At 37.3% G+C, this 27,656-nt stretch overlaps 3 protein-coding genes and 1 long non-coding RNA gene across 4 annotated transcripts in view; 2 read left to right on the forward strand and 2 right to left on the reverse strand.

Moving 5' to 3' along the window:
* Positions 1-27,656, reverse strand: part of LOC136250391 (uncharacterized) — a 110,734-nt gene that overhangs the window by 57,520 nt on the left and 25,558 nt on the right. The gene's annotated exons all lie outside the window — the stretch shown is intronic.
* LOC136250368 (uncharacterized) lies at positions 2,455-6,643 on the reverse strand. The gene is made up of 5 exons (XM_066042567.1): positions 6,463-6,643; positions 6,132-6,415; positions 6,022-6,078; positions 5,878-5,972; positions 2,455-2,711 (listed from the first exon to the last, which is right to left on the reverse strand). Exons 1-5 carry the CDS (start codon positions 6,489-6,491, stop codon positions 2,520-2,522), a joined length of 657 nt encoding a protein of 218 aa, XP_065898639.1. The 5' UTR covers positions 6,492-6,643; the 3' UTR covers positions 2,455-2,519.
* On the forward strand, positions 6,474-13,628 carry LOC136250367 (Golgi to ER traffic protein 4 homolog). The gene is made up of 10 exons (XM_066042566.1): positions 6,474-6,643; positions 6,700-6,775; positions 6,822-6,903; positions 6,960-7,035; positions 7,341-7,420; positions 7,718-7,856; positions 12,697-12,843; positions 13,084-13,159; positions 13,213-13,285; positions 13,440-13,628. Exons 1-10 carry the CDS (start codon positions 6,522-6,524, stop codon positions 13,550-13,552), a joined length of 984 nt encoding a protein of 327 aa, XP_065898638.1. The 5' UTR covers positions 6,474-6,521; the 3' UTR covers positions 13,553-13,628.
* LOC136251593 (uncharacterized) lies at positions 20,575-26,299 on the forward strand. The gene is made up of 5 exons (XM_066044054.1): positions 20,575-20,610; positions 20,681-21,657; positions 23,820-23,838; positions 23,919-24,096; positions 26,214-26,299. The coding sequence occupies exons 1-5, from the start codon at positions 20,575-20,577 to the stop codon at positions 26,297-26,299; spliced, it is 1,296 nt and encodes a 431-aa protein (XP_065900126.1).

Raw genomic sequence — 27,656 nt, forward strand, 5'->3', positions numbered from 1 at the left:
TGTGCAAGATGCCACAATACATATACTGATGAAGAATTCAATCTACACCACTGTATTCCATCACAACAAACACCAGCTGATGTGAATAGAAGTCTTAAGCAACAAGCATTAAAACAACAGGTTGGCATTACTATGCCAATGCAAGTAGAGGCTGACATTTCCCAAGGAGTTGTTCCTCAAAAACTAACATCAAAAACTTCGTCTTCCAATACTACAGCATCCTCATTGTTTATTACAAACTTTAGCAAATATCTGACAAGTAATGACGACAAGTCAAAAACTGAAGTATTCCAGAGACTTGTAGTGTCATACATCATAATATGTCTCATGTCATTGATAGCATATCATCGCAACCAGAGAAAGACTGACATAGCATTTGAACACGATATGGAAATTCCTTCCATGTTTTTGTGGAGTATATTCACATCAGCGCTAGTCTTCTTGAGTGTTCTCGGTGGCTCAAGCTGCTATAAGAATTACTTTAAAGCAATCAATACTAAAGAATGGATTTCAATATTACTGGCTATCAACTTCGTACACCTGGTGAGGTTCTATTCTAACAAATGCATTCCTGTAATAGTCGGGTCATTATGTGGATCAACATTTGAGGTCTTCTTGTTTGTCAGATACACAGAAATGAATCCCGGCCAGTTCACCAATGCTATATGGATAATGACACAGTTTGTAACTGTAATATTAGTCCCTTTTATATTAATGTACTACAATTCAATATCAGCCAAATTTTTAGCTACTATGCAACTAGTATATGTAACATACATTGTGATACTGAAGGAAAAGCAATGGATCAAGCAGCGATGGGAAGGCATGACCCAAGAGAACCGTGCCACGTGTCTTTATCTCATCAATGGAACCATCCTTTTCTCAATAGCTGCGTATTTTATTTCTGCCATGTCACATGAAATGATTAAAGTTAATTATGATTCAATACAGATTATGTTGATAGCTATTCTCCCAATCGCTTATCTGTTTGTACTAGCAAAAGAAGGGGTACAGGACTTGATGATCAACTTTGCTATCAAGCTATACAACTCCAGTGTATACTCATTCTGGGGCCGAGCATGTATGGTGGCCATAATATACTACACTATGACCTTCTGTCTGATAATACCAATTGTACAAGAGACTGGTGACTTTACTGTGGGCAGTGCTTTAGCTAGCATCCTCATTGTTTACTCCCTGATAGTGCAAACTGGACTTCTTTCCAAGTACGGATTACAGCAAGCTTTGAATGAGAGTATGGCCATCTCTGATAAAGTAGAAACATGGTATAGATATAAAATTATTGAAGATTATTCAATATTCCTTAATCTGAGGTTTGAAGAAATCGTTGTCAACCACTATATTACCAGTCCAGACATAAGTACACTTAAAATTTACATAGAGACAGAAAACACTGATGACATTAGTAGACCAGACTATGGTTTAAATTTCACAGTATCACTGTCAGTTATAAACAACAAGTGGTGGAGTTCCAATGAGATCATCACATTTTCATTAGAAGATATTTCGGGACAAATTCAAAATCCTAAGCTAGGAACAGCCTGTATGGTTTTACATGACTGGGAGAAATATATAACTGATGATGATACCATTACAATAGAAGTAGAATTAACACAAGATGCACAATAAACCCATACACATTATAGCTATAACATGTTATACATACATAACTAAAAATGTTGCTACATTGGATGAATTCCTTTGAATATCCTGTCCAGACAGCTTTGATAACTTTGATAGATATGGGCATATCAATTATGCTGCATATATATATATATTCAAACTCGCCAAAGAGATGTAAACTAAAATAATTACAAGTCAATTGACATGCAAGCTACCAAACCATACTTGTAAACCACAGTTGCAGAACTTACATACATACAGCACCTAGAATACACAACGCATCAGTTGACAGTGAGGTGGGACCTATACTTGATAGGATGAACTAATGGAGGAGTTCATAACAATACTGTAGTCAACTTTGTCCCTTTACACTAGGCAGCTACATGTCTATAAGGACACTTTGCAATTGGGACCAACTAAGTGACCTGATTTTCTAAGGGTCGCATGCTGGGCATAGCTATAAATTTGGGACCATTATTAACTGTTCAGATTACACGGGTGTCATCACTTTGGTACATTGTAACAATGTTTCAGTAGAACACCTGACCATTTTAGTTTGTGATGACCAAATCTCCTAATCACTTTTGACAAGAATTCTAATGTTCACCACTACATAGCACATTGATTTTTGTAATGACATCATGTTTACAATTGAGATGAAACTACAGTGGTTTAAACAATAGGAAATACCATTTGACACAACATGGATTAATGACAACATCTGGTTCCCTTGCATGCTGAATGGAAAGAAGTTTGACACCTCCATCACTTTTCAAGATCACCACACTATTCAAAACTACACAGAACAAGTAACATTTAAGGGATTTTGCCATGCCCAATTTTGATGATATTTAAATTTATATTTGTGCCAATAATCACTCATCAGTTTTATTATTAGGTTCAGTTTTGATCTTTTTCTTCCTTCTCTTAATCCGCTGTCTTTGAACCCTTGTGTTTTTGGCCTTAATCTTTTCTGTCCTTTCTTCCGTCTTCCCTCCTCCACCACAAGACAACTCAACATTGATCCTGCGGTCACCAAATTTAGTGTGGTGTAGCTTCAGGGCACTCTGAAGTACAGAACAACACAATATGCACAGATCAAGCCAGCATAATATTGTATGTACAAATTGTAGGGGCATGAATTATGGATATTTTGACCATTAATGTTTGACAGTCAGTGTGGAGAAAAAGTAATCCTTAGAAACAAATTAGCACAATTCTTCACTTCCATTTATATCTCCACCTCTAAAACAATTACCCCATCATGTTTTTAGCATACAATATGGTAGTAGGGATATCTCCCAAAAAAAGGAAACAACATTCCCAAAATGCTTCTATCAAAAATCATCATAAAAAAAACAAAGCATGTGCAAATAGCTCTGTGCTTGACTAATGACATTGATAGCTATATGGAAACTAAACAGGCAAGTTTAATAATTGATCACTTAGTGGGTGTGTTTCACAGACAGCAAGACATGTTTTCTGTAAGTGAGCATGGCACTTCAATGACAACACTGATATAATTTTTATTAGTGTGCAATGGCGGATCCAGGATGGGGCATTTGGGGCAAATGCCCCCCTCCCCACCTTGCGGAGGAACCAGCCATGCTTCTGATTAAAATAGCTACTAACTTTATGTCAGGCCAAGATCAGTTTATCAACTCATGAAAATATGCACATTTTACTAGCATTATTACAAATTCACCTGAAATCAAAGTGAACCAAAATCAAACTAGCTGTAAAATAGTCACCCAGCACCTTCGTGCATACTAAGCAATCTCTAAAAATAATTATAGTGTTGCTATTGTTTAAGACATTCAGATCCTTTTAAACAGATTTTAAGACTTCACAACCATCTGAAAAGGCCAAATGGCAAAAATCAACAGTGAGACACTACTAAGAGGTGATTATTTGCTGCTTCAAAAATGCAGCACTGAACTAGAGAATCTGGCTCTCCCCAACCACCTACAACTAACCCTGTTTGTGCCCCTCCCCTTGCCAGCTCTTGGATCCGCCCCTAGTGTGGTGCCTACAAACAGTATCATACATTCCTGATATTAAAGTGGGCATGGCTCACAAAAAAAGCTGGCCTATTCATACAATAACAATCAATTAGTGGGTGTTATTCCGCGTAAGCCTGCAGACAGTAACAGACATGAGAAGATTGAGACGCCAATAAAGCAGTCACTCTACCATGTAGTGGATACTCTAATATAACAGTCACAAAATCACCATGGATACTCTAATATAGCAGTCACAAAATCACCTAAGGAAAAATAAAGAAATTTGTTTGATTAAAGATCATAGAAATAAAAAGTAGTGAGGTCTGAAGATATACTAGTGGACATTAAATTCCTAATTCAGTCTATGCCCATGACTGAATTAGAGATTAAAAGTCCACTAGTAGATCTTCAGGTGTAGGCAACCTCCCTTGTTTTATTTCTGTGATCCCTAATCAAACTTAAAATTCTTAATTTTTCTTATACTTGTTTACTTTATTGTACCATAATTACAACTGGTGAACCCACGCATATCGCATTAGAATAGAAAGAATGGTGCTAGGCTTACTGTTTTCATCTGAACGTGCGCCCCAACTATCAATTACTGAAATAGCAAAGCGGCCATTACACATTTTCAGCTGTGTTCAGTCCATTACACAACATTACAAATGAATAACACTAGGACAATGACCTCTGCAATCAATCCAGTCAAAATGGAAAACTCAGACGATTCCCGCTAGGGAAGCCACTGTCAGCCAAGATGAATGGGACACAAAGGAGGACACAGGTAAGTCCATGATGCGTGCATTGTGCATACTGTGTACACCAAAAGGCACCTGTCAGGCTGAAGCGACATCGAACAGTGAAAAAATCAAGCCCAGAACCCCTTAGGCATTACTGAGTTACACTTGTCTGAACAGTAAGTCAGTAGAAACTTCCACTAAATATATATATTTATTTTTTAATTCGTAGCAACTTTTTGGAAGAGTTCCAAGTCGTACTGAAGGCACTTTTAGGCTTGGCTATACCCAACAATGTACTATCGTACTGTATGACAGCTTTAACTCTGTTGTTTCTTTTGATCTGAGGTGTCAAAGTGGTACTGGTATATAATGCAATATTGACAATTTTTCTTCAAGAGTTAAAAAATAAAATGGAAGTACTTTAGTCTTGTATATATGGACACCCTCGGACCAATAATCTATCTATAGTACGTTCACGTTGAGCTGAATCCTCAAAAACATTTAATAACTCATGGATGCAATTACATATGATTTTGAAATTTGGCTCATTTGTAGTACTGCTTGATCCGCTAAAAATATTTTGAAATCTTTTTGTTCAAATGCTTGACATAATATTTACGGCCAATCAAAGTTTTCACAATACATTTCCTATGGGGAAGCCATATAAGTACTGTGTCCATTGCAGCCCTTTACCAAACTTGTAATAGAGTCAAACCATACATGTCTGTTGTTGACACCTTTGCTGTTACCAATAATCATCTGGTTGGCTGAAATGTTAACTCTGTTGAGAAAAAATCCACTTTTAATTTTTAGCTGTTTTTCAGGATTCAGCTCAACGTGAACATACTATAGTCTGGCATTACCCACCCCTTCGCAAAAAGTAAGGGTCAGGTAAAGTACAAATACAAATCATTTTCTACCGCTCAAATTCAGCAGTAGCCAATTAATGCGTGCCAATGACGTTCACACACAAATCGCCTTGGCAATACATCGAATTGAAGGGCAATCATCTGATGTAACCAACAGTTACATAGTTACATACACTATCTAATTGAAAATGACATAGTATGTGTATTTCACCAGATCCTTACTTGTTGCGAAGGAGCGGGTGGTACCAGACTATCATCTATCCTGATTATCAAGCTAAGTAAAGGTCAGTCTAACCACTATGTGGGACTACTTTTGAGACCTTTACTAATATTCTGTTTATACAAGTATCCAATGTCCAGTACCACTCCACCGTAATTTTGAATAGATTCATGAGTTTGGGTACTAAAACATAGAGTAATAGCACATGTAATGGATCTAGATGACAGCCAAGCAAGCATCTGAGTCCAGTTATTGTGTAAATTACCCTCACATAGTTATAGGAGTTAATCTAACCAGGTAAGAGAGAGAAATCTAGTACCCGATATTAATGTCACCAGACAACTTTGAGTGTGTGACAGAGTACATAAGAGGGAGACTCGTGATTGGTGATGTTTGTCTACCTGATGTTGCTTGGAAGAAGCCAGTTCCATAAATCCACAACCTTTAGAAGAACCAGACTTCTTTGTCAATAATCTGAATGTATCCACTTTGATTCCTGTATTCTGTGATGATATGTGAGCCAGTTTAAAGCCCAGGTCTCTTACCAGCCCTACGGAAATGCTCCACGATATCTTCCACAGTAGCAGAAAATGGTATGTTACCTACAGTACTAGTATAGAAGTGCAGTACTACATTATGTTTTGCTATCACCTACCTACAAATAAAATATATTTCTTTGTGGTCTCATTTTTAGCATCATCGGTACCTTCAGCCACTTCGATCCCTGATTCCTCAGTGTCTTCTGGTATAGTTTCCTTTCTTCTTTTCTTGCTTATTGGAATTGGTGTGACATCTTTTACAATAGGTTCAGAATTCACTTCCTTTCGTTTCCTCTTTTTGCCTTGTTTCTTCTGGGGAGTTTCGTCAGTGTCACCAGATGCAAGTCCAGAATCTTCTTGCTTGGACTTTCTTTTTCTTTTCAACTGCTCTTTCCACCATCTGAAAGAAACACCGATTGAGAAATGCTTTCGAAAATCACTTCATACTTTATGCGCCTCTCCAATCGTGAGTCCATTTCCCTAGAATTACGCGCCTGTGTCGATTAATGGAAACAAGAAGTAGGGGAAGGAACGTTGGTACTCGAAAAGTCAGCGACAAGTTATCCGGTAGTATTCAGAAGGGTAACTACTACGAGGCACACCAGTTGTGTAGAACTTTATACCAGAGGTAACGAATAGGGGTGTGTGGCTGTATTCTAAATGTTTCATTCACGGGAAAACCAGATATAAAGTACACCGAGAGGGTGAAGCGATAGATGTACTTCATAATGGAACTGTACAAATGCTTAAAAATGCACAGGTCAGTTGAAAATGGTGTAAGGAAGTTTCTGAATACTGTTTGGCAGTGGGAGAGTGCCACTGACCTGGGCATGCTACTAATAAAACACTTCAAAGAACGCAAAACTCCTTTCTCAGATCACACTATGAGTTAGTCAATGTTTAGATGGACAGGAAATGACTTAATTCTGTGTGTTGCACTAAAGGTATTATAAGTGATATTTTCTACCTCTATGATCCTGCTGAGAAAGGAAGAGACACGTTTATGAAGGCCTCATTAAAGTAAGTCTTATTCAGAGGAGGTTGGTCATGCATTAGTCATTGTGAAGACCCTAGTATTAGTTGCAGGTTTTCTAATGTATGAGCTGTTATATATTTCAGGTATCCCAACATAATGCATTGCTTTCCTTGTTAAGAAGCAGCAACAGCACAATCCTACTTTATATTGATCCAATGAGAAGGGTTTCCATGCAGTATTCAACAGTATTTACCATATCATAGGAAAAATTTACATACATTATTTCTGGTCTATGACCAACCCCTATCATTTGTCATAGTGATTGTATATTATCTGTCGATATCTTCAGGTGGTCATCAATGGTATGTGAAGAACACAAGTATGGCCACCCACGTATACATCAGTTAGTAGCATCAACTTACTGGAAAGGTTTGTAGCCTGTACGACTTTAAATTTTACATTGTGTATTACTCCAAAAGAAGCCAGTACTTGTCATAACCACATTTTCTATCCATTTTAATTTTTTTATACTGAAGTATGTAAGTAAAGGCTTACTATCTCTGTATTGATTTATGTTACCAAACAGCAAGTACGTATAAACTAAGTTACAACATATATACTATAGTGAAATGCTCTATGTGCAATGTATACACATAACTTATGTGTATGTATGTATATGTGGTGCAAACATTTTTGAATAAAAGTTGTATTACTGTATATTTACAGAGAAGGATTATGCTCGAGCTAGGGATCACTTCCTATATGCTAGTAAACCAGAAGAGTACGGTAGCATGCTAGTGGAGTTTGCTTGTAAGAAAGGCTATCCCAGTGAAGCTGATCTCTTTATTACACAGGCTGTGCTACAGTGAGTAAATGTGTGTTTGTAGTTACTTATGAGGGCCAGTGTGTGTTGTGTAGCTATTTATCAGAACCAGTATGTGTTATGCAAAAACCTGATAGATAAGTGAATTTGGTTAACTGTTTATCTATATACACAGTACATAGAGCATACAACTCTTGGAACAGTTGTTGGAAAGGTGCTACTACTGTGTATTGTATGTACTTGGCTCAAAGTGTGCCAACAGCTGTACAGCCACATGGTTCAGTGTGAGGTTTGGTGAATTTACCACACAGCCAATATTGAACAGCATAGCTAATTGGCAAATAAAGTTTGGCAGTTTTCCTTGATTCACCAACTTCACTAAACTTTAGTCATTCCAAACTTTAATCATTTACGGTATGCAAGTCCCATACTTCCATTTGCCATAGTTAACACACTTTTAGGATGAACTTGTGTGTATACTGTACGTATCTACAGGTATGTGAGTTATAAGTACAAACACCTGATTATTGTGGCCTTGTCCCCACGTGATCAGTACAAGGTGCAACCTCCAAAATATAATATTGTTGTGAAAAAGATATCAAATGTTAGTAGCTTGCAGCCTTCCTCCTCCAACCCTAATGTGGACAGCTGGACTTGCTTTTATTTTGTACTCTAGAATCAGTTTTTTTAATATTTATTTAACAAGCATGACATTTGAGTAGGGATCATAGAAATGAAGCAAGGGAGGTCATCTACACTTGCAACTATGCTAGTGCACATTTAATCAAGACACGCAGTAGTGTGTTGTGCGGCCCAAGAAGCTGACGCATCACACCGTGAGTATATTAACAGGAAGAAAGAAAAAGCAATTTTCACACCTATGTAGCTCTGTGATCCCTAATCCGATTGGAACAAAATTTGCTAGAGAAGTGCCAGCCAGTTAGGGGAGTCTACATACCAAATTTAAAGAAAATCGCTCCAGCCATTTCCGAGATACCAGCAAACAAAATTTCATTTTAATTTCTCTGTTTTCTTCATTTCGCACACTTTGCAAAATCCACCATAAAACACGAATGCGTTCTCAGATTAGGCTGAAATTTGGCACACGTAAAGGGCTCGTTAAGGCGGATCTCAGTACCAACTTTGGTAGGAATCCGATGAACATTCACGGAGTTATGACCGATTATTTGCGTAAAATAAGATTGAAGGTCTGTCATGCCTACAGGGTAAACCCCTTGGAGGAATCAGTTGAAAATTGATATGTAGATGGAGCAACCATCGTAGGAGTGCCTTTTTTGTTTGAAAGGAATTGAGATAAAAACCATGGAGATATGACACAAAACCCAAAATTACGCGATCGATTTTTATGAATAAAAAAACTATTAGTTTTCATGTCTACCAGGCAAACCGCTTAGAGCAACGAGCTGAAAATCAGTATGTAGCTGGAATAATCATCATAAAAAGTACTTGCAGTAGTACAGAAGAATCGGATTACAAACCACTGAGTTATGATTCGAAACGCAACTAAGTGTAGCGAATGCGAGATCGAGATACTCTAATAGAACAGTCACCCTAATAGAGCATTCAGCTGCGTTTATAATTTACTCAATTATATTACAGGTTTTTACAATTGAATTCGGCGACTTTGCAATTGAATTCGTCCCGTTTGCAATTGAGTTCGTCGCTTTTGCAATTGAATTTGTCCCGTTTGCAATTGAATTCGTCCCGTTTGCAATTGAGTTCGTCGCTTTTGCAATTGAATTTGTCCCGTTTGCAATTGAATTCGTCCCGTTTGCAATTGAGTTCGTCGCTTTTGCAATTGAATTCGTCCCATTTGCAATTGAATTCGTCGCTTTTGCAATTGAATTCGTCACTTTAGCAGTTAAATTCGTCCGTAACAAGAATGGCAGCTGGAGGAAACACGAAAACATGATGTAGCAGCTGCTACAAGAACTTGTTCAAGTACAACAGTAGTAAACAACTCTTTATAAGGCAATAATTCTTCCTCTACAGCCTATTCGGAAACATTCCAAACTCTACTACACCATTCGCAATGGGTGTGGTCACTCGCGAGCAAGTTAATTAACTTGTCAGGCAGCTATCAACTTCACATACTACCAGCTCCAATTACTTTCTAGTGTCTCAAGTGTAACTCTCCAAGGCATAAATAGTTCATCTCTTAATGAACGGGTTGGTTTCTTGGAGCCGTTTTGTTTATGACGAATTGTAATGCAAACGCAACGAATTCTATTGCAAAACCGACTAATTCAACTGCAAAACCGACGAATTCAATTGCAAAACCGACGAATTCAATTGCAAAACCGACGAATTCAATTGCAAACGGGACGAATTCAATTGCAAACGGGATGAATTCAACTGCAATACCGACGAATTCAATTGCAAACGGGACGAATTCAATTGCAAAAACCTGTACATTGCAAGTTATTCTGTAGGGAATTCAGCTACAAACAAGTCACCCTGTAGTCAGATCAGCTAGAAGAAGGTACCTAATAGGGAGTTCAACTACAAAGAAACCATCATGTAGAGAGTTCAGCTGCAAACAAATCACCCTGTAGAGAATTCAGCTACAAACAAATTGCCCTGTAGAGAGATCAGCTAGAAGAAGTTACCTTGTAGAGAGTTCAGTTACAAAGAAACCATCATTTAGAGAGTTCAGCTGCAAACAAACCACCCAGTAGAAAGTTCCGCTATGAACAGATCACCCTGTAGAGAGTTCAGAAACAAGTCATCCTCTAGAGAGATCAGCTAGAAGAAGTCACCTTGTAGAGAGTTCAGCTACAAAGAAACCACCATGTAAGAGAGTTCAGCTGCAAACAAATCACCTGTAGAGAGATCAGCTAGAAACAAGTCACTCTGTAGAGAGTTCAGCTAGAAGAAGTTACATTGTAGAGAATTCAGCTACTACCATGTAGAGAGTTCAGTTGCAAACAAATCACCCTGTAGAGAATTCAGCTACAAACAAATCGCCCTGTAGAAAGATCAGATAGAAGAAGTTACCTTGTAGAGAGTTCAGCTACAAACAAATCACCCTGTAGAGAGTTTAGCTACAAACAAGTCATCCGGTAGAGAGATCAGCTAGAAGGATCACCCTGTAGAGAGTTCAGCTACAAAGAACTCACCCTGCAGATACAAACAAGTCATCCTGTAGAGAGATCATTTAGAAGGATCACCCTGTAGAGAGTTCAGCTACAAAAACAAATCACCCTTTAGAGAGATAAGCCAGACAAAGTAACCCTGCAGAGATACTGTATCAGTAAGAAACAAATCACCTTGTAGAGAGTTCAGCTACAAACAAAATCAGAGTTCAGCTACAAACAAAATCAGAGTTCAGCTACATTTCCAGTAGAGAGATCAGCTATAAACAAGTTATCTATAGGAAATTATTGACATGTAATAAATGTGTGTATTTGTTATATATATATATATATATATAATTTGTACATTTACTGATAAAATCTGAAATAGTTAAAGTATTTAAAATCTGCTTCATCTTGTTCTTCCTGTGGTAAAGAAAAAAAAATGATAGGTTAAAAAGTCCTAAAGCCAGCCATAGGCCGGCGTATACAAATACGAAAAGAAGTGAAATCTAATCCAAAACAGCCAAGCTGTAAAAAAAGAGTGCGGTCCTCAGAAAGGCTATGGTGAAAAAAGATGTGAGTGCAAAATTCACCTGAATTGTCGTTATTAAAATTTTTACCATTAACCTACCATCACAACCATTTCTTGGCCGCCACCTTGGATTTCACATCTTTTTTCACTATAGCCTTTCTGAGGGCCGCACTCTTTTTTTACAGCTTGGCTGTTTAGGATTAGATTCCTATTTCAGTTGTGTAGCCGTGAACTGAAATGTCCACTAGCATAGCTACAGGTGTATGTGACGTCCCTTGTTTCATTACGTTTTATTTTTATGTATGATCCCTACTCAAATGTATTGTTGTGCTGTTTTGTGACATAATTTATGGCTGGAGAGCCAATGCTTACTACATCAAATAAAAGAATGGTGCCGGCCAGAGACATTATAAAAATCAATTGAGTGACTGAATGCATACCCTGACTATCAATTACTGAAAAGTGTCTGCTTCATTTTCGGCTATATTCCACACAATATACAGCATTATAAATGTCCCTCCTCAGTACACTAAGACCCATCTTCTGCTATTCATTTACTGACTACTAACCTGACGGACAGTAATAGCCAGCATTGAAGCCATCATGTTTTACCGGAATACCTATTATGTGGTAGTGGAGAAAGATAGGAGAACAAAGGTAAGACCATGATGCATGCACTGTAGCTGCTATGGTTGGCAAAAAGGTATGTCTCAGGACGAAACAATATAGAAATTAAGCCCTTTGCGTTACCTGTAGTCAATTGGCTGAAAGCATTGGTTAGTTAGTCAGTTAGTAGAACATTCAGTTAAACAAAATGCTTACAAATTCATAGAAATTTGTTGGAAGGGTTTGGGATTGCCTACTATACAGCACTGCTGTACTGTATGATACAACACTAACTTACTGAACTTTCTATAAAGCCAAAGCCATGTATTTGGAGACAACTGTACCAATTTCATAGATATTCACCCACCAATGCAAAACTGTCTTGACACAGCCAAGTTACAGATGCCTTAAAATTGCATTTTTCCAGTTCCTATGTAATACATACACTTGTCTGTCAAATGGCAGATTGTCCTTTTTTGGCCGTGCAATGCACTCGTCTGTGTTGTTTGTTATTAATAACGTAAAGCCACTCATACAGTAATTTATGTACACACACATGTGTGTAAAGCAAGCACACACATGATTTAATTTTCTTACTCTTAAGAATCACCAATATGTTATAAGTTGTTTTCTCTAATTTATACAGGTTGTTGGTACTACAGTGCAGACACAATGCCATCACACTGTACACCATCTACACTGAGTCTCATCCAAGCTTCTCTAGCAAGAAGCCACCGTACAAGAAGGAGCCACTCATGAACTTTGTCTGGTTTCTACTACAAGCTTCTGAACAGTTGAGTGATGTAATGACAGTTGATAATACCTGCATAAGGCAATATAAACTTAATTATTAGTTTCACAATGCTGCCCGCATTGCCAATGCATTAAAGATTTTTGTATCATTGGAAAATATCCAAGTAAATAACTCATATCCACTCAATCTTTACATTGCCCTGACACTGTCAGCATATGTCTGAAGTTTCACCTACTGTAGTATATTCATATGGTCTTACATTTGAATGTGTTTATGTAGTGGAGATACTGCAGTGTTTCTATGTCTCAGACAGAAATACCATCCTGCACTACAAAGAGATCCATCCTTTAGTGAGGTACATATGTATAAGTGTGTGTGTACATTGTTTTTTGTTTTGTTGGTCTGTAGTATTTAGACAAAATAGGAACTAATTTTTTTGGTGTCGCTCAGTCAGCAACTGCAAAGCCAGGGAATGTTTTAGGTATAGAATAGATGTGTGTACTTTTGTTGTGTGCTGTGATGGATGTGTAGTGTGCATGCATGTGTGTCTGTGGCTGCTTGCACATGTGCACATGACTGGGTTGTGTGCGTGCGTGTGTGTAAAACTCTTAACTGTACAATTTATTTCACCACAGGAAACCTACTCAGTGGGTTAATGGACTCACTCACTGGTGCCACTAATTCAGCTGGTCCTGCTGTACTACAACCTAAACCTCCACTGGATGCCTCTCAAGAAGAACTAGATTGACCACTTATTAATGCACTACACCTCAACATGAATCAATACACAATTCTGAATGAGAGAAATGTAATGTAAATATTTAGTATGGCAGTAATAGTAGGGATCATGAAAATATTGACCAAATAATTACTTTCATAGCACCCTGGTAGTATACTGGCTGGAGAAGGTTGTACATCTGCTAATGTTGCATAGCTAGTCAATCTGTGTGTTGTTCCAGGTGTTGTATTAGAGTAGGTAAAAGCTTCTTTCACTACAGTTATTCATGTCCAGTGTTGCCGTGTAATGTCAGGGATGTACACATTATTGTACTGTCTAAAATAATCCAGCATTCCTTACAGCTGCAGTATCCAGAATATCTAAATTTATGTTTTAAACACATGGGTGTGTATATACTGACATGGAAAACTGTTCAGATTTACCTCATTACTGCTGTAGTAAATAAACAACTTGCATGATTGGACATATACAACTGAAAAATGATATTACTGGAACTGTGCAGATACCGTAGTTTACACTGAGGAACTGTTTCACTAATCCTGCTTGCATCCTTTCACTCTAAAGCAATGGCGGATCCAGGATGGGGCATTTTGGGCAAATGCCCCCCTCCATCAGTGGAAGAACCATACTTCTTTTGATAGAAATACTATCCACCTTAATCAATTTATATAACTCATGAAACTGCATAATTATATAAACTGACCTGAAGCCAAAGTTAAAACAGCTGTCAAACTGTCACCCTGCACCTTCATACGTAATAGCCTAAATATATATATTATGAACTCTTGCTATTACGGCAAGAGTTCATAATATATATATTTAGGTATTATGAACTCTTGGTAATAGGCGCCTCTAAATTATCGTGTTGCTGTTTAAGACTCATAGCCTTTTAAACAGCTTTTAAGACTTCACAACCATCTGCAAAAGACAAAAAATCAACTTACTAAGGAGTGATCATTGCTGCTTAACTTGAAAATACAGCAACTAACAAGAGAATCTGCAACTACAACTTAGGCTGTTTGTGCCCCTCCGGCCCTCCCCTTGCCAGCTCCTGGATCCACCCCTGCTAAAGGATCATACATATACCTTATGGTCAATTACACTGTAGGTGTTTTAAAATTGGGTTTTGTATGGCACGAGGTTAGGAATTATGCTGGCATAATTATGAGCATAATTGGTACCTGAAAGCATTGAGCATAATGCTAGCATAATAGACCTAACCTCCAGGAAAATGGAATAGGATAATTATAAAACATTAATTAAGTGATTGTTTAGGTAATCATGACTTTATTCAGTCTAATAAACAGATTATATGGTTGATTGAGTGAGGTATCACTTTCAGAATGTTCAGACGATCAGTGATGAGATGCATGGATTCATCGAATTTTTGTTGTGGTTGGAGACATTAAATATCCAAAAGCAAACTGACTGTATAATATTAATTCACTTTCTTTATATTTTCTCAATTTTGAGCGTGTATACAAATAATTGAATTTTCCTTGTCAATAGAAATCCTAGAATAAGATGGGAGAGAAACTTATCTTTGTTTACCTATACTGTACAACCAAGAGTTCGTAATACTGATTTGTATGGGGGAGAGTGTCTAACTCTCAGTATGGCCTGTACAAACACCCTGCGTAAAGTTCACCTTTCATCAAATCAACACCTTTACTGGGGGATAGAAAACTGTTGATTAGTGTTGCTGAAGAAGGTAAAGCCTTTGTCCTGAAATAAGGCCGAGGTGTTACTTTAAGCAGGGTGTTTGGTGAATGCATTCAAGTTAGACACTCTCCACCTTATTATGAACTCTTGGTACAACTTCAAAGGAAAATGAAGAAAACATACAGATGAATCAATAAAATCACTACAGTAAGGTGAATTACAGACTAGCAAGATCTTGGTTAATTAATGACAGTGGTTGGAGATTAAGTGTGGTAGCTTCTTGCTCTTGAATATGTTGCAAAGTGGAAGTACAAATCAAAATGGGATATCAATTTCATTATGAAAAATTTGTATACATAAATAATCTAGCATTACTATTTCATTTGTCCTCCACTTAAACATGCTACAACAGTACTAGTGTCAGTACATTGGCAGTGAGTCTACCTTGAAATCTCAACTCTAGAGTAGATCCAACACAGGACAGCCCGCACTGTAACAAATACATGTGATCCCATTGTAATTTCATGGACCAGCTGGACTGGGAATCACTTGAAAATAGACGAACAAATTTAACCTGTTTTGTTTGAAGTGAAGCATGTGAAATGTTACACTTAAGAAATCCTAGGATTCTTAGGTGGTATGTAATTAATGTGAGTGTTCCATTTCAGGTCTGACTAGATACATTGAAATTACACACACATCCTGGTCCAAATCACGTTTGCCTGGTGGCTACGGGCATGGTTTCACATGCGGCTTATAATAGAGATTTGGCTGATCTTGGAGTTTTGGCATTTAGCCTGATTCAAGGCTAGCAGTCAGACACATCCTTGAATTGTGCAACAGATAAAATCAGCTCACTATTGAATATGGCATTAGTCCACTGCACCAGCTGTTAATATATAAATAACTCCATGCATACACCTCAGTGATGTTTGCAGAATATACCCTCCTTGCGGTCTGCCAAAATATTTGCTCCTCACACACTGCACAAAATTCTTCAAGTTTTAATTCAGCTGGCTCTTTTTTGTTACCAGTATCTTCCTGCTTGCTTTATTTATACACTGACTTATGATTTGAAAGACCTGCCCAGACTGTTTTCTAAAGTCTAAATAAGAAAAACAGCTCACATAAAGTTCCCTTCCGTATGGATGAACATCACTGATACAGCTCATCCCACAATAATACTTCGTTACTAATGACAACCAACAAAAACCCACAATCGATCCGTTAATTCTTTTTATCTTATGTTTAACCACCCACTGGAGATTCCACTGCTAACTTATAAGGGAAGTTTCAGCAATGGTAAGTTGCAAGCTTCAATTTGAGAAAGCGTTCCGTTCCGTGGTTTAGTCCATCATTCCGTTCCGTTCCGTAGAATAGTCCCCACCAAGCAAATCCATATTATAACTAAAACTAAATCTATAACTAAAATACAACAGAATATTTTACCAAACTAAATCCGGCTAAAACTAAAAAGAATTACTAAAACTAAAATATTTTCTTATGTAGCTACAACTAAAACTATAACTAAAACTGATTTTTTTTTATAAATATTACTAGCTAAAACTAGCAGTGTTGGGAGTAACGCGTTACGTAATATTATTACTTTTGTGGTAACTAAGTAATATAACAAAATACGCTATAAAAACGGGTAATATAACCAGGGCCGCCCACAGGGGGGGGGGGGGGGGGGGGCAACTGGGGCATTTTGCCCCGGGCCTCAGCCTGGAAGGGCCCCCTGAATACCTGTTTAAAAGATCGATATACTCTAATAGAGCAGTCAGATCTAAATACTCTAATAGAGCAGTCACAGAGGAGCAGTGTAGCAAGCTTATTATTATTATTATTGTTACTGAGCAGACAGCACAGCTGATATGCTCAGGAAAAAAAACAATCCGATTTAGCTAGCTACGTAGTTACAAAGATTACAGTTATTGAGTTCCATACAATGTTTGCAGTTCCGCTGAAAAAGAGTCAATATTGTTGCTCTCAATGATGCAGGCCTGCCAACCTGGAAAGTAAAAAAATCTTGAGATTTCTGTACCTTTATTGTAGTATTGCAGTGTGTAGTAAAAAAAACTGGTAGATGCTATGCTGAGACCAAAAAAAAAAAAAAAAAAGGTCTCGACTTTTTAAACTTGAAATCCGTGACATTCGCGCTACAAACCGTGAGATTCTATCCAACGAAGGTTAGTGAAACCGTGAGAGTTAGCAGGCCTCAAAATCCGTGAGATTCGATTAGGGACCCGCCGATTATGCTCATAAGTTTACCTGTTATGCTATGCTGCACTGCTCAAAAATTCACCTATTATGCTTAAATTAATGCTCAATATTTACCTATTATGCTCGATTATGCTCAATGTTCATGCCTTAGTTCATATGCTTTGCTACTAGTTTATCACTGTATAGAAAAAAAATGAGTGGCTGGAGCATAAATGATAAATTCTTGCTGCATGTAAGAGAAAAGATCGATATAGCTACTCTAATAAAACAGTCAGTTTGATGATTGTTCTATTAGAGTTACTGACTGCTCTATTAGAGTATATCGATCTTATTTTGCAATTGTCATTTTCCAGCAAGAATTTATACTATCGTACAAATATTTAACCTATTATGCTGGCATTGTTCTATACCATATGCGTATTTTGTACCGTACGCGTATGGTATGTACCATACGCGTATGGTACATACCATACGCGTACGGTACGATTTTCCGTACCATACGCGTACGGTATAGACATACGCGTATGGTACGTACCGTATGCGTATTATGCCTTTTCTCAGTGTCTTCTAGCCTTGCCATCACCTAGCTACAATGGGCTGTCTTTACAAGCATTTCTAGCTGAGCAAACTTAGAACACAACATAATAATCTGCTTACCACTGAGCTGTAACTATAGATTTATTCATCAGCACACACATGCATGTATTTTATCCTTACCATGCTCATGCATTTCCCACTATATATATATAGTCCTATACTGATGTACCTAAATCCTATGTACATTATCTCACTTTGTCTGCAGAACTTCACATGAATGGTACTGTGCATGTATGCTACTTTATAGCTATCAGAAGCATGCAGATGCATGGTATCATACTCAATTATAAGTGTGGATATCTGACAATTTACAACACAATTGGGTAAATAAGCAAGGAGAGCAATTACAACATGCATGGTAGCTAGTAAGTTCTAACTGAATTATACATATACTGCTTGTGCAAAGCTAATAATTTGAAAACTGAATGAACTTCGTAAGTGTCATCAGTTGTGCAACATGGCTTTGATATACTGTACTATGTACACTCTTCTTTTGAGGATCCAATTTCTTGTTTACATACTTTTCTTGTTTATACATACTGTAAATAGTACCACCACTCACATTCATCACACTGGACCTAAAGCAAAATTAATGTGGATGTTGTTAACTTTAAAGAGTATTCAGATAAGAGTAGCTAAACATGCATTGCCTTCCCATCCACAAGCATGACAGTAAGTAGTGAGTAGCTATACAACACACAAATAAACAATGCTAGATAATATACATTCATTACTGAATTATTCATTAGACCTCATAAACTCGCTATAAAATCTTTTCCATGTTATGTTTCCTACTTCATCTCAGTAGGCAATGCACATGCCTCATTCAATAGCAAAGATTCAGCAAACTACAATTTTAAAAAAATTATTGCACAATTAATTCATATGCACATCACTGAGTCTTAGAGTATAGCATGTCTAATATTGCTATAAGCTACAGCCATGTAGGTTTACATTAATTTGCAAACTGACTCTACAGTTATATATCTCTTTCCTACCTCCCTCAATGTTATTGTATCAGCATGCATTCTCCAGCATGCACTGTTAAAAATAAAGAGTAACCACCACTCTGAAGAGTTCCCATTGTAGGGAGGATTTAACACCCCATGGAGAGTAACCAACACCCTGAAGAGAATAACCATTACTCTGAAGAGTAAGTGACACCACCTTCAGAGCATGTGTTACTCCCCAGTTACTCCTTTGGAGTAACGGTTACTCTCCAGGGGTGTTAAATCCTCCCTACACTGGGAACTCCTTGAGAGTTGTGGTTACTCTTCATTTTAACAGTGTAGTCATGCAATATATCATGCCATCAATATTCTTTTATTTTAAGGAATGCTTTATTTTAAATAGGTTTATTATTATTATTGGTAATACTCTGCAGACCTCTACTATAGAGTATAGTGCACAGGTCACAACATACATGCAAGTATACAAATTAAATAATAGCTAGTTTTTGTTTGAACTGATCAATATCATTGGAGTCAATCACATTTTGGGGTAGATCATTCCAGATTTTGATTGCCAAAGGGAAAAAGCAGTACATATAAGAATCAATCCGTGTCATTGGTTGCATAAATCTCATATTATGACCTCTGGTACTATGAGTGGATATGGGTGTCAGAAATGGATTTGCTGGGATATCAACAAGGTGGTTAATTTGCATCATGCAGTAAAGCAAATTATATCTTAATCGCAGTAAAGCTAAATACATCTCAGCTCTAGAGAATAGAATAGCTAAATATGATTGCTCTATTAGAATATCTCGAATTCTCGATCTTCACTGAACAGAAACCGCTAAGCGAGACTAGCGTCTCCCCCCTCCCTCTTCCCCTAAAATAAATGAAAGCAGAGTACTATCCGGGGTAGTCAATAGGTACGGCAGTGCAAAAACCTTCTGCTTGATGTTATACGCATACCAGGTTAGCTATACTCAGATGGTACGATTTTCCGTACCATACGCGTATGGTTGTACCGTACGCGTATACGCATATGGTATGTACCATACGCGTATGGTACAAAATACGCATATATATGGTATAGAACAGCATTATGCTCAATGCTTTTAGGTACCTATTATGCTCAAAATTATGCCAGCATAATCGGCGGGTCCCTAGATTCGATCTGCTGCCCTTGAGCAGGGTAGTGAAACCGTGAGACTCACGGTAAACCCGTGAGAGTTGGCAGGCCTGATGATGGAAGATGGTAAGTTGTTCCAATCCTTAATTGATCTGGAGAAAAAGCTCTGTTGGTATGAATAGGTAGATGAATTTGGTAGAATAAAACGATGTGGGTGATATAGTCTGGTGGATCTTGTCATTGAAATAAAATGAGGAGGAATTGACAGTGAATAATCTTGATGTTGTATAATTTTAAAAAGTGCTTGTAATCTGGATATTTTACGTCTCAGCCGAAGGCTTGGCCAAGAAAGATGCTGTAACATAGCTGTGACTGAGCTGAATCGATTGAAATCATTTAGGACCCATCTAGCTGCCCTACGCTGTACTTTCTCTAGCTGTTGAATATTGTTATGGTGGTATGGGTCCCAGATGACTGCAGCGTATTCCATTGACGGTCGTACTATCGTAAGGTAGGCTATTGCTTTGATGTTACTGGCAACCTGTGGTGGTGGTTCAAATCATATCTCTATAATAGATACCAACTGAATGTGTACGACTCAATGGTTCCTACTCAACTCTACTTCCAGTTTTATCAGGTGTGCCCCAGGGGAGCATCCTTGGCCCACTTTTGTTCTTAGTTTTCAATTTGTATCTATCCATTCATCACTCCAATGCTTTATCTTTTGCAGATGACACTAAATGCTACAAACTCATTTTTGAACTACTTGATTCCATCAAACTCCAGGATGACCTCAACTCCTTATTTGACTGGTCTCAAGACTCAAACCTATCTTTTAACACTAAGAAATTTATTCACCTCTCCTTTAATACAAAGTTCCCAACTTCTTACAACATTGACGATTCCTCGATAATATCTAGTAACACCCATCGTGACCTTGGTATCATTCTATCTACTGACCTGTCCTGGAGAAACCACTATCACCACATTTCATCCAAAGCTTATCGAACCCTAGGATTGCTTAGACGTACATTCAGCCATTCTATTAACACTACAACTAAAAGAACTCTGTACATAGCACTAGTAAGGTCTCAGCTCCTGTATTGTTCCCCATTAATATTGTGGCATCCCTACCTTATCCAAGATATCCCTGCTCTTGAAAGAATACAGCGCCGAGCTACCAAATACATCCTCAACGATTATGTTTCTGATTATAAAACTCGCCTTATCAAGCTCAACCTACTACCATTAATGTATATTTATGACCAGTGTGACATTCTGTTTTTCATAAAATCAATTCAAAATCCATCTAATCATTTCAACATCCAGACCTTCATCAAATTCTGTCATCATTCTACTAGGTCTTCTTCCAGTAACAAACTTGAACATGTTTTTACGTCATCTAATCAACAAAGAAACTTCTACTTCAACAGACTTCCTCGAACCTTCAACAGCTTACCAGTAATTGACCTAACTCAACCCTTTGTTACCATTAAATTTCAACTAACTAAAATCCTATGGCAGCATTTTATAAGAAACTTCGATCCAGACAACCAGCATAGTACATGTCCTTGTAGCATCTGCTCCAAACATCCCAAGCCACCTAACTTTGATACATTTAGCAGCTAATTGTAATTATATAAGTAATGATAAGTACTTAATTTAAGTTATGGGATCTGGTACTTACCAGATTACCTTTAGTGCAATTGTATACAAACTCACTTTTATTGTTGTACAACCATGTACACCTGTAACATTGCACTATAAAGCTAATAATTGAATTGAATTAATTGTTAGACGAGCAGCAACTCAGATTGCGTTTCAAGAAGTTTAATGTTCTATTGGCCTTAGCAGCTATATTACTAATATGTGGAGACCATGATAGTTTGTTGTCCAATATAACACCAAGGTAGGAGTGTTGGTTTGATGTACCCAAGTTGTGATTGTTTAGCTTGTAGTTGAAAATGATTGGTGATAATGATCTGGTAAACCGCGTAATAGTACATTTGGTTACATTGAATCTTAATTGCCACTTAGTTGCCCATTCGTGTAGTTGATCAAGATCATGCTGAAGTCCTCCTTGGTGGTAATAATTCTGTAAAGTAAACAGCTTATAGATAAGGAGATATGGTTGGTGATGGGTAGTTATTGTCATTGCCAGCAGGTTGTGACCTTTTTTTTTTTTTTTTTTTTGGTCTTCACCTTACAACTTGGGTCAAGGGCCCCACTTTAACTCTTTGCCCTGGGCCCCTTAATTTCTCTGGGCGGCCCTGAGTAGTGTATCGCTGTGTGAACACACAACGACAGCAAACACTTAGTTAATGTGTGTATGCTCAATTCATAATACTAGTTTGATTAGGGTAAAAAATAGTGAAACAAGGGAGGTTGCCTACATCTGAAGATATACTAGTGGACACATTAAACCCCTATACCCGGCCATAACTGAATTGGAAATTAAATGTCCATGCACTAGGATATTTTCAGGTGTAGTTGACCTCCCTTGTTTTGTTTCACTTCAATGATCCATAGTAGAACTTAAATCCTAAGTGCACGTAGATAATATAGGTAATATACGTATATTATCTATGATGGGACACAAATGAGGACATAGGTAAAGTCCATTGTATGTACTGTGGTATGTTAAAAGACACCTATCAGGCTGAAGCAACATTGAACAGTGAAAAAATCAAGCTTAGAAGTTATGCTTGTCTGAAGGCATCGATCAGGCAGTCAGTAGAAAATTCTAATTTTGTAGCAACCTATCAGAAGCATTTCAGGTCGTACTTTTGGGTTTGGTTATACCTAACCAGTACTGCCAAGGTGCCATAAAGGTATTATGAGTGAGGGGTCAGCAACTCCCTTAAAATCTCATGCAGCCTCTTTGAAATCTTGACTCATTTTGAAATCTGAAATTAAATTGTCACAAAGTTCCGTATATTTCCTGTATTCTGAACATCATATGTTTTCTGGCATCCTCACAAGTCTCTTGTAAACCTTGTAGCAACAGAAGAAAATTTCCACACATTTTCGGATACTAAGGCCATACCAAATTAATCATATGTTTCATGGATTGTTTACCCTCTAGTAGTAACCCAGCAGGTAGAAAAATAAGTAAAAATGTAAATCGTTGCAGCTGCAACTGACTGCTTTGTTAGAGTTTATATGACTGCTCTATTAGAGTATCTCAATCTTGACAGGTGTAAAACCTGAAGTAAAGTCCCTCTGAAAGTAAAGTGATGGAGCTCCATTTCATTCCCCTTTGCTACTACACCTGTTACTGCTTGCACAATATTAAAGAGTCTACAGCCATATTAGCACTTTTTAAGAGATCATGTGATTAATTTTATTTTTGGGTTATCCAAAGCATTTACCCGCCGCATCTGTGAAACATAAGATTAATTTTGTCATGGCCATCATGTGATTGATTTTATCATCATGTGACTAAAGTATTCCAGATACTAAAAATTTTATGACCTCGACATCTTGCCATGGATTGTTTGAAATCTTGCTGAATCTCAAATATTTGAAATCTTGTGCAGGATTTTTTGTAGTTGTGGACCCTTGATTGTCAGGTTGGTTATAGGGTGATATTTTTGGCCAGAAAATCCAAACCTTCATGATCCCTAATATACAGTACTATCATACTGTATGATTACATTTCCCTAATGAAGAATTGCACAATGATTCATGTTGAGTTAGACTATTGTACATATAGGGTCAGTAGTAGTACAGAAGTAAGGAGATCTGTGTGTTGTTCTGTACTGTGTATATTTTGAGAATTGCCTTGTAAGTCTTTTGTACATCCTTTCTTCAGGTAATGCTAAAAGAGACGAGTACTCTAGTAGCTAATGAAAAATTATTAATACCTGCTTTTATCTCCCTACCCAATGACAAAGAGAAAAAAAGTGGTCTGGCCACGCAAGACTACTTTTTCCCATCAGCCATCCACATACCACCACGTCATCCTACCACATTAAAATTTAGAAATATAGGTATGTAAGTATTTAGTTTATTAAGTGTCAGCCACCCTAATGAATCACTCAGTTGTTCTAATGCATACATAATTGTGTGAATTGGTATTAGAAGACACTGTTATAAGTTCAAACTCTTCCATCTTTTGAAGCATACATTGCAACTAGTAAGCCTGTGGAATACGTGGACGAAGAAAGAACACTTCAGAGGCAGATCCAGGGTTTCACAAAGGGGTGCACCAGGGAAGTAGGTCCATATGCATGGAGCAGGGGGTCTTAGGGCACACACCCCCAAAAGCTAAAGATATTTTATATGCTTTAGGACTGAAATTCCTGATGTAGAGTAGTTTTATGTGCAAACATCTAAATCATAATTGCTTTCTAACTATTAAGTAGTCAGGGGGCTAAGTGACAGTCAAGAGTAGTAGTTCAGTTATGATCCTAAAGAATGGCATACAAAGGACCATGTGCATCAATTTCATTTGCAAAAATTAACATTCCTCCTTCCTAGCAGCCTAAGTGTGCCCATGGAATAGTGCTACATGCATATGCAAGTTTGCATACTCAGAAACCAGTGTTGTTTTAGTAACTAAAACTAAAAGTTGTTTTAGTAACTAAAACTAAAAGTTGTTTTAGTTACGGCTTTTACTTTTAGATAACTAAAACTGAAGTTTTCTCATTTTTCAAAAAAAACTAAAAGTGCCTCAATTTTTACGTTGAAACTTAGGACATCATTATTATATTGCTTGTTACCCGTCACCTAGTGCAGAAAAAACTGATGTGGGCGGGAGGTGATTATTGATTATTAGTTATACAGTTGACTGCCTTGTCTGAGTCTCTCGAGTAAGAGAGGCTCTTTCAAAAGGGGCCCCATGGAACCCTTTGAACCCCCTGGACCCTCCCCTGACAAGTCATGATCAACATGCTCAAGTATACTTGAACACATTTTGGAATTGCAATGAAAAGTTACATAGACACAACGTAATGTATATTTATGGCAATTACTATGTGGTAATTACCTCTCAAGATCAACATCACATATGAATGCGGTACACTTAGGAAATATAAAAATGGCTTGCCACATAAGTACATCATATAACATAAGCTAATAGAATTGCATGGAAATGTTTGGACATAACAAAAGAGTATGCATGTGGGAGTTCATATTTAAAGTTTAAAGTAAATTTATTGCTCAACTGCATATAAATATTTCCAATGACCACTCAATTTGTTCTTAGTGAATCTATTTTCCATTAGCCAGTATATAAAAACACCATGCAGATCTGCATCCTACACTATGCATGCACCTAGGCACAAATTACACGATGTATATTTTCAATCAATAAAAGTGCTTTTGGACGAATGTACGTAGGCCTATTAATACACAGTTTCAACGTAAGTTGCTTGCAAATAATTAAAGTGTACATTGTTAACATGCATATAGCTATAAATCTATCCATTCAACTACTACACAATTTGTTAAATAATTTCCATGGAAACAAACAGCTGTGTGATACTGAAATAATCAGCTCCATAAACAATTATTGCTTTTAAACTGCATGTGTTGCCGTCATAGCATATCACAAAAGCAGCAACCTTGAGAAAAAAATCCATTCAAGGATTGTATCCATTCATCTACATTGGATAGCTACAATTATAGCTATCCAATGTAGATGAATGGATAGCTATAAATCTATCCATTCATCTACATTAAATTTCTACTTAAAATTGTAGAAATTTAATGTAGATGATATTGCTGCATTCGGTTGAAATGCCAGTGATAAGAGAATATCAGTTTTTATGATATTTTGGCAGATTGTCACAACTCTAATACCATAATCTCTTACACAAACCAATGTATCCATAATTGTTAGTTGTTGAACTGAAGAAAGTGTGAATATATAATTGTAGTGATAACGGCAAATAGTTCACCATCTTTAGCAGTACTCAAACAAAAACTGACAAGGTCTGTAACATTATTAAACTCATCTTCCACTACATACGTGACCACACCATTAACGATGAGAAAATTCTTCACTAGTAAAGACTTGTCTGATATCAAATTGTGATGAATACTTGTTGACAAGAGCTAATACAGACTATTATACACTAGGAACATCTTCTGATGTCATTTTCAGGTGTTCTTGGGGAGTTGAGCACTTGTGGGATGAGTGAACTGATAATACCATGTTATGAAAGTGGTCACTGGTTTGATGAGACCTAATGTACTTCTACAAATAAATTGACCAATATTAACCAAATTTGTTCTTCTCTGAAGCTCTTTATGCAACATATACCATAACCATTTATGGTCTTTTAAATGACATGGCAAGAGTTTCAATTTGTACTTATGAAAGAATTTTCTTTAGCAGGAATTGTAAGGAATGGACAGTTAGTCCAGACTAACTACTTATACATTATTTTGCATATAGCTATAGCACACTGCACACACACACACACACACACACACACACACACACACACACACACACACACACACACACACACTCATACATTTTTTCCTTGCCATGCCCACTAGCTATAGCCCTACAATTGTAAGTCTTTTTAGTAGTTACATGTTGTCTGAGTACTTCACATGTTCATTTTTTTGTTTGTTTTTGCACTCACACTTTCTCATCTGATAATGGTCTTAGTAATGGGTTTTCCCTTTTCCTGTCAGAAGCTATATAGTAATTACAAGTTACGATTCTGGCCCATAACTTTTAGCTATATACATTGCATGTGACGGGTCAAAGCACTGACAAGAATAGCCCACTACACCTAACCTGGTGTCGCCAGACTACAATACATCATGCATGCAAGAATTGAACTTTTTCAGCAAAATTTAATGAATGTGAACCTATAAGACATCTCCCAATTGTGAAGTCTCCCATATATAGACAAATTGAACAACTAGCATTTTTGCACAAGGGACAGCACTACTACACTCGATTGACTTCTATGATCTCATCCCCTCTGAAGGAGGTAACTAATTCCCTCTTGGTTTAATGATCATTTACAGAGTGACAAAAGTTTAGGAAAGAACTGGATATTGGCACTTGAATATTATGGAGGATAACCTAACAATTGACAATGTTAAGACATTGGTTGCATCAACCAATAGTACAGCCTCATGCAGTCTCAAAAGTATAGGATATATTGCCACTTTACAGCCTCCCATCCATCTGAACCAGCACAACAATGATGTACCAGTATAGCTGTAGTTATGTCAATATTCAAAGCTGTGCATGTCTAATTATAATTATCGCAATGACTTGGCTACATCAAGGTGACAAGGTCAGACACTCAAACAGCACCACGAGTTCAATGGGCAGCTGTAGCTTTCCATAATAATTATAGCATACAGAAAAGTTCAGTTTGATAAATCCCAGTCTTGGGAGGCCCTAGAATTAAAATCCTGGAGACATCAATGTGAGCAGCTTGTTCAAACAGGTTTCTTAATATAGCTTTTCTTTGTCACTTGACAATTGGGCAATTGTGTCTGGCATAAAATGGCCTAAAAGTCCAATCTTGATGAAGTAAGATCAACAGTTAAACCAGAAAGCTAAAGGTCACATTGT

The sequence above is a fragment of the Dysidea avara genome, chromosome 3 (assembly GCF_963678975.1).
Source record: "Dysidea avara chromosome 3, odDysAvar1.4, whole genome shotgun sequence".
NCBI lineage: Eukaryota > Metazoa > Porifera > Demospongiae > Dictyoceratida > Dysideidae > Dysidea > Dysidea avara.

What these genes read in the sequence shown, in the direction of transcription:
- LOC136251593 (XM_066044054.1), top strand. Translation starts at nt 20,575, where the DNA reads ATGACTGCAGCGTATTCCATTGACGGTCGTACTATC. An exon ending in CCATTGACGGTCGTACTATC is followed by an intron (nt 20,611 to 20,680) that starts GTAAGGTAGGCT and finishes TCTCTATAATAG; the next exon opens with ATACCAACTGAATGTGTACG. An exon ending in ATTAAAATTTAGAAATATAG is followed by an intron (nt 24,097 to 26,213) that starts GTATGTAAGTAT and finishes TGTCATTTTCAG; the next exon opens with GTGTTCTTGGGGAGTTGAGC.
- LOC136250368 (XM_066042567.1), bottom strand. Translation starts at nt 6,491, where the DNA reads ATGGACTCACGATTGGAGAGGCGCATAAA. An exon ending in GGAGCATTTCCGTAGGGCTG is followed by an intron (nt 5,973 to 6,021) that starts GTAAGAGACCTG and finishes CACAGAATACAG; the next exon opens with GAATCAAAGTGGATACATTC. An exon ending in CTTCTTCCAAGCAACATCAG is followed by an intron (nt 2,712 to 5,877) that starts GTAGACAAACAT and finishes TCTGTACTTCAG; the next exon opens with AGTGCCCTGAAGCTACACCA.
- LOC136250367 (XM_066042566.1), top strand. Translation starts at nt 6,522, where the DNA reads ATGGAAACAAGAAGTAGGGGAAGGAACGTTGGTACTCGAAAAGTCAGC. An exon ending in ATTACACAGGCTGTGCTACA is followed by an intron (nt 7,857 to 12,696) that starts GTGAGTAAATGT and finishes TAATTTATACAG; the next exon opens with GTTGTTGGTACTACAGTGCA. An exon ending in CTACTACAAGCTTCTGAACA is followed by an intron (nt 12,844 to 13,083) that starts GTTGAGTGATGT and finishes GTGTTTATGTAG; the next exon opens with TGGAGATACTGCAGTGTTTC.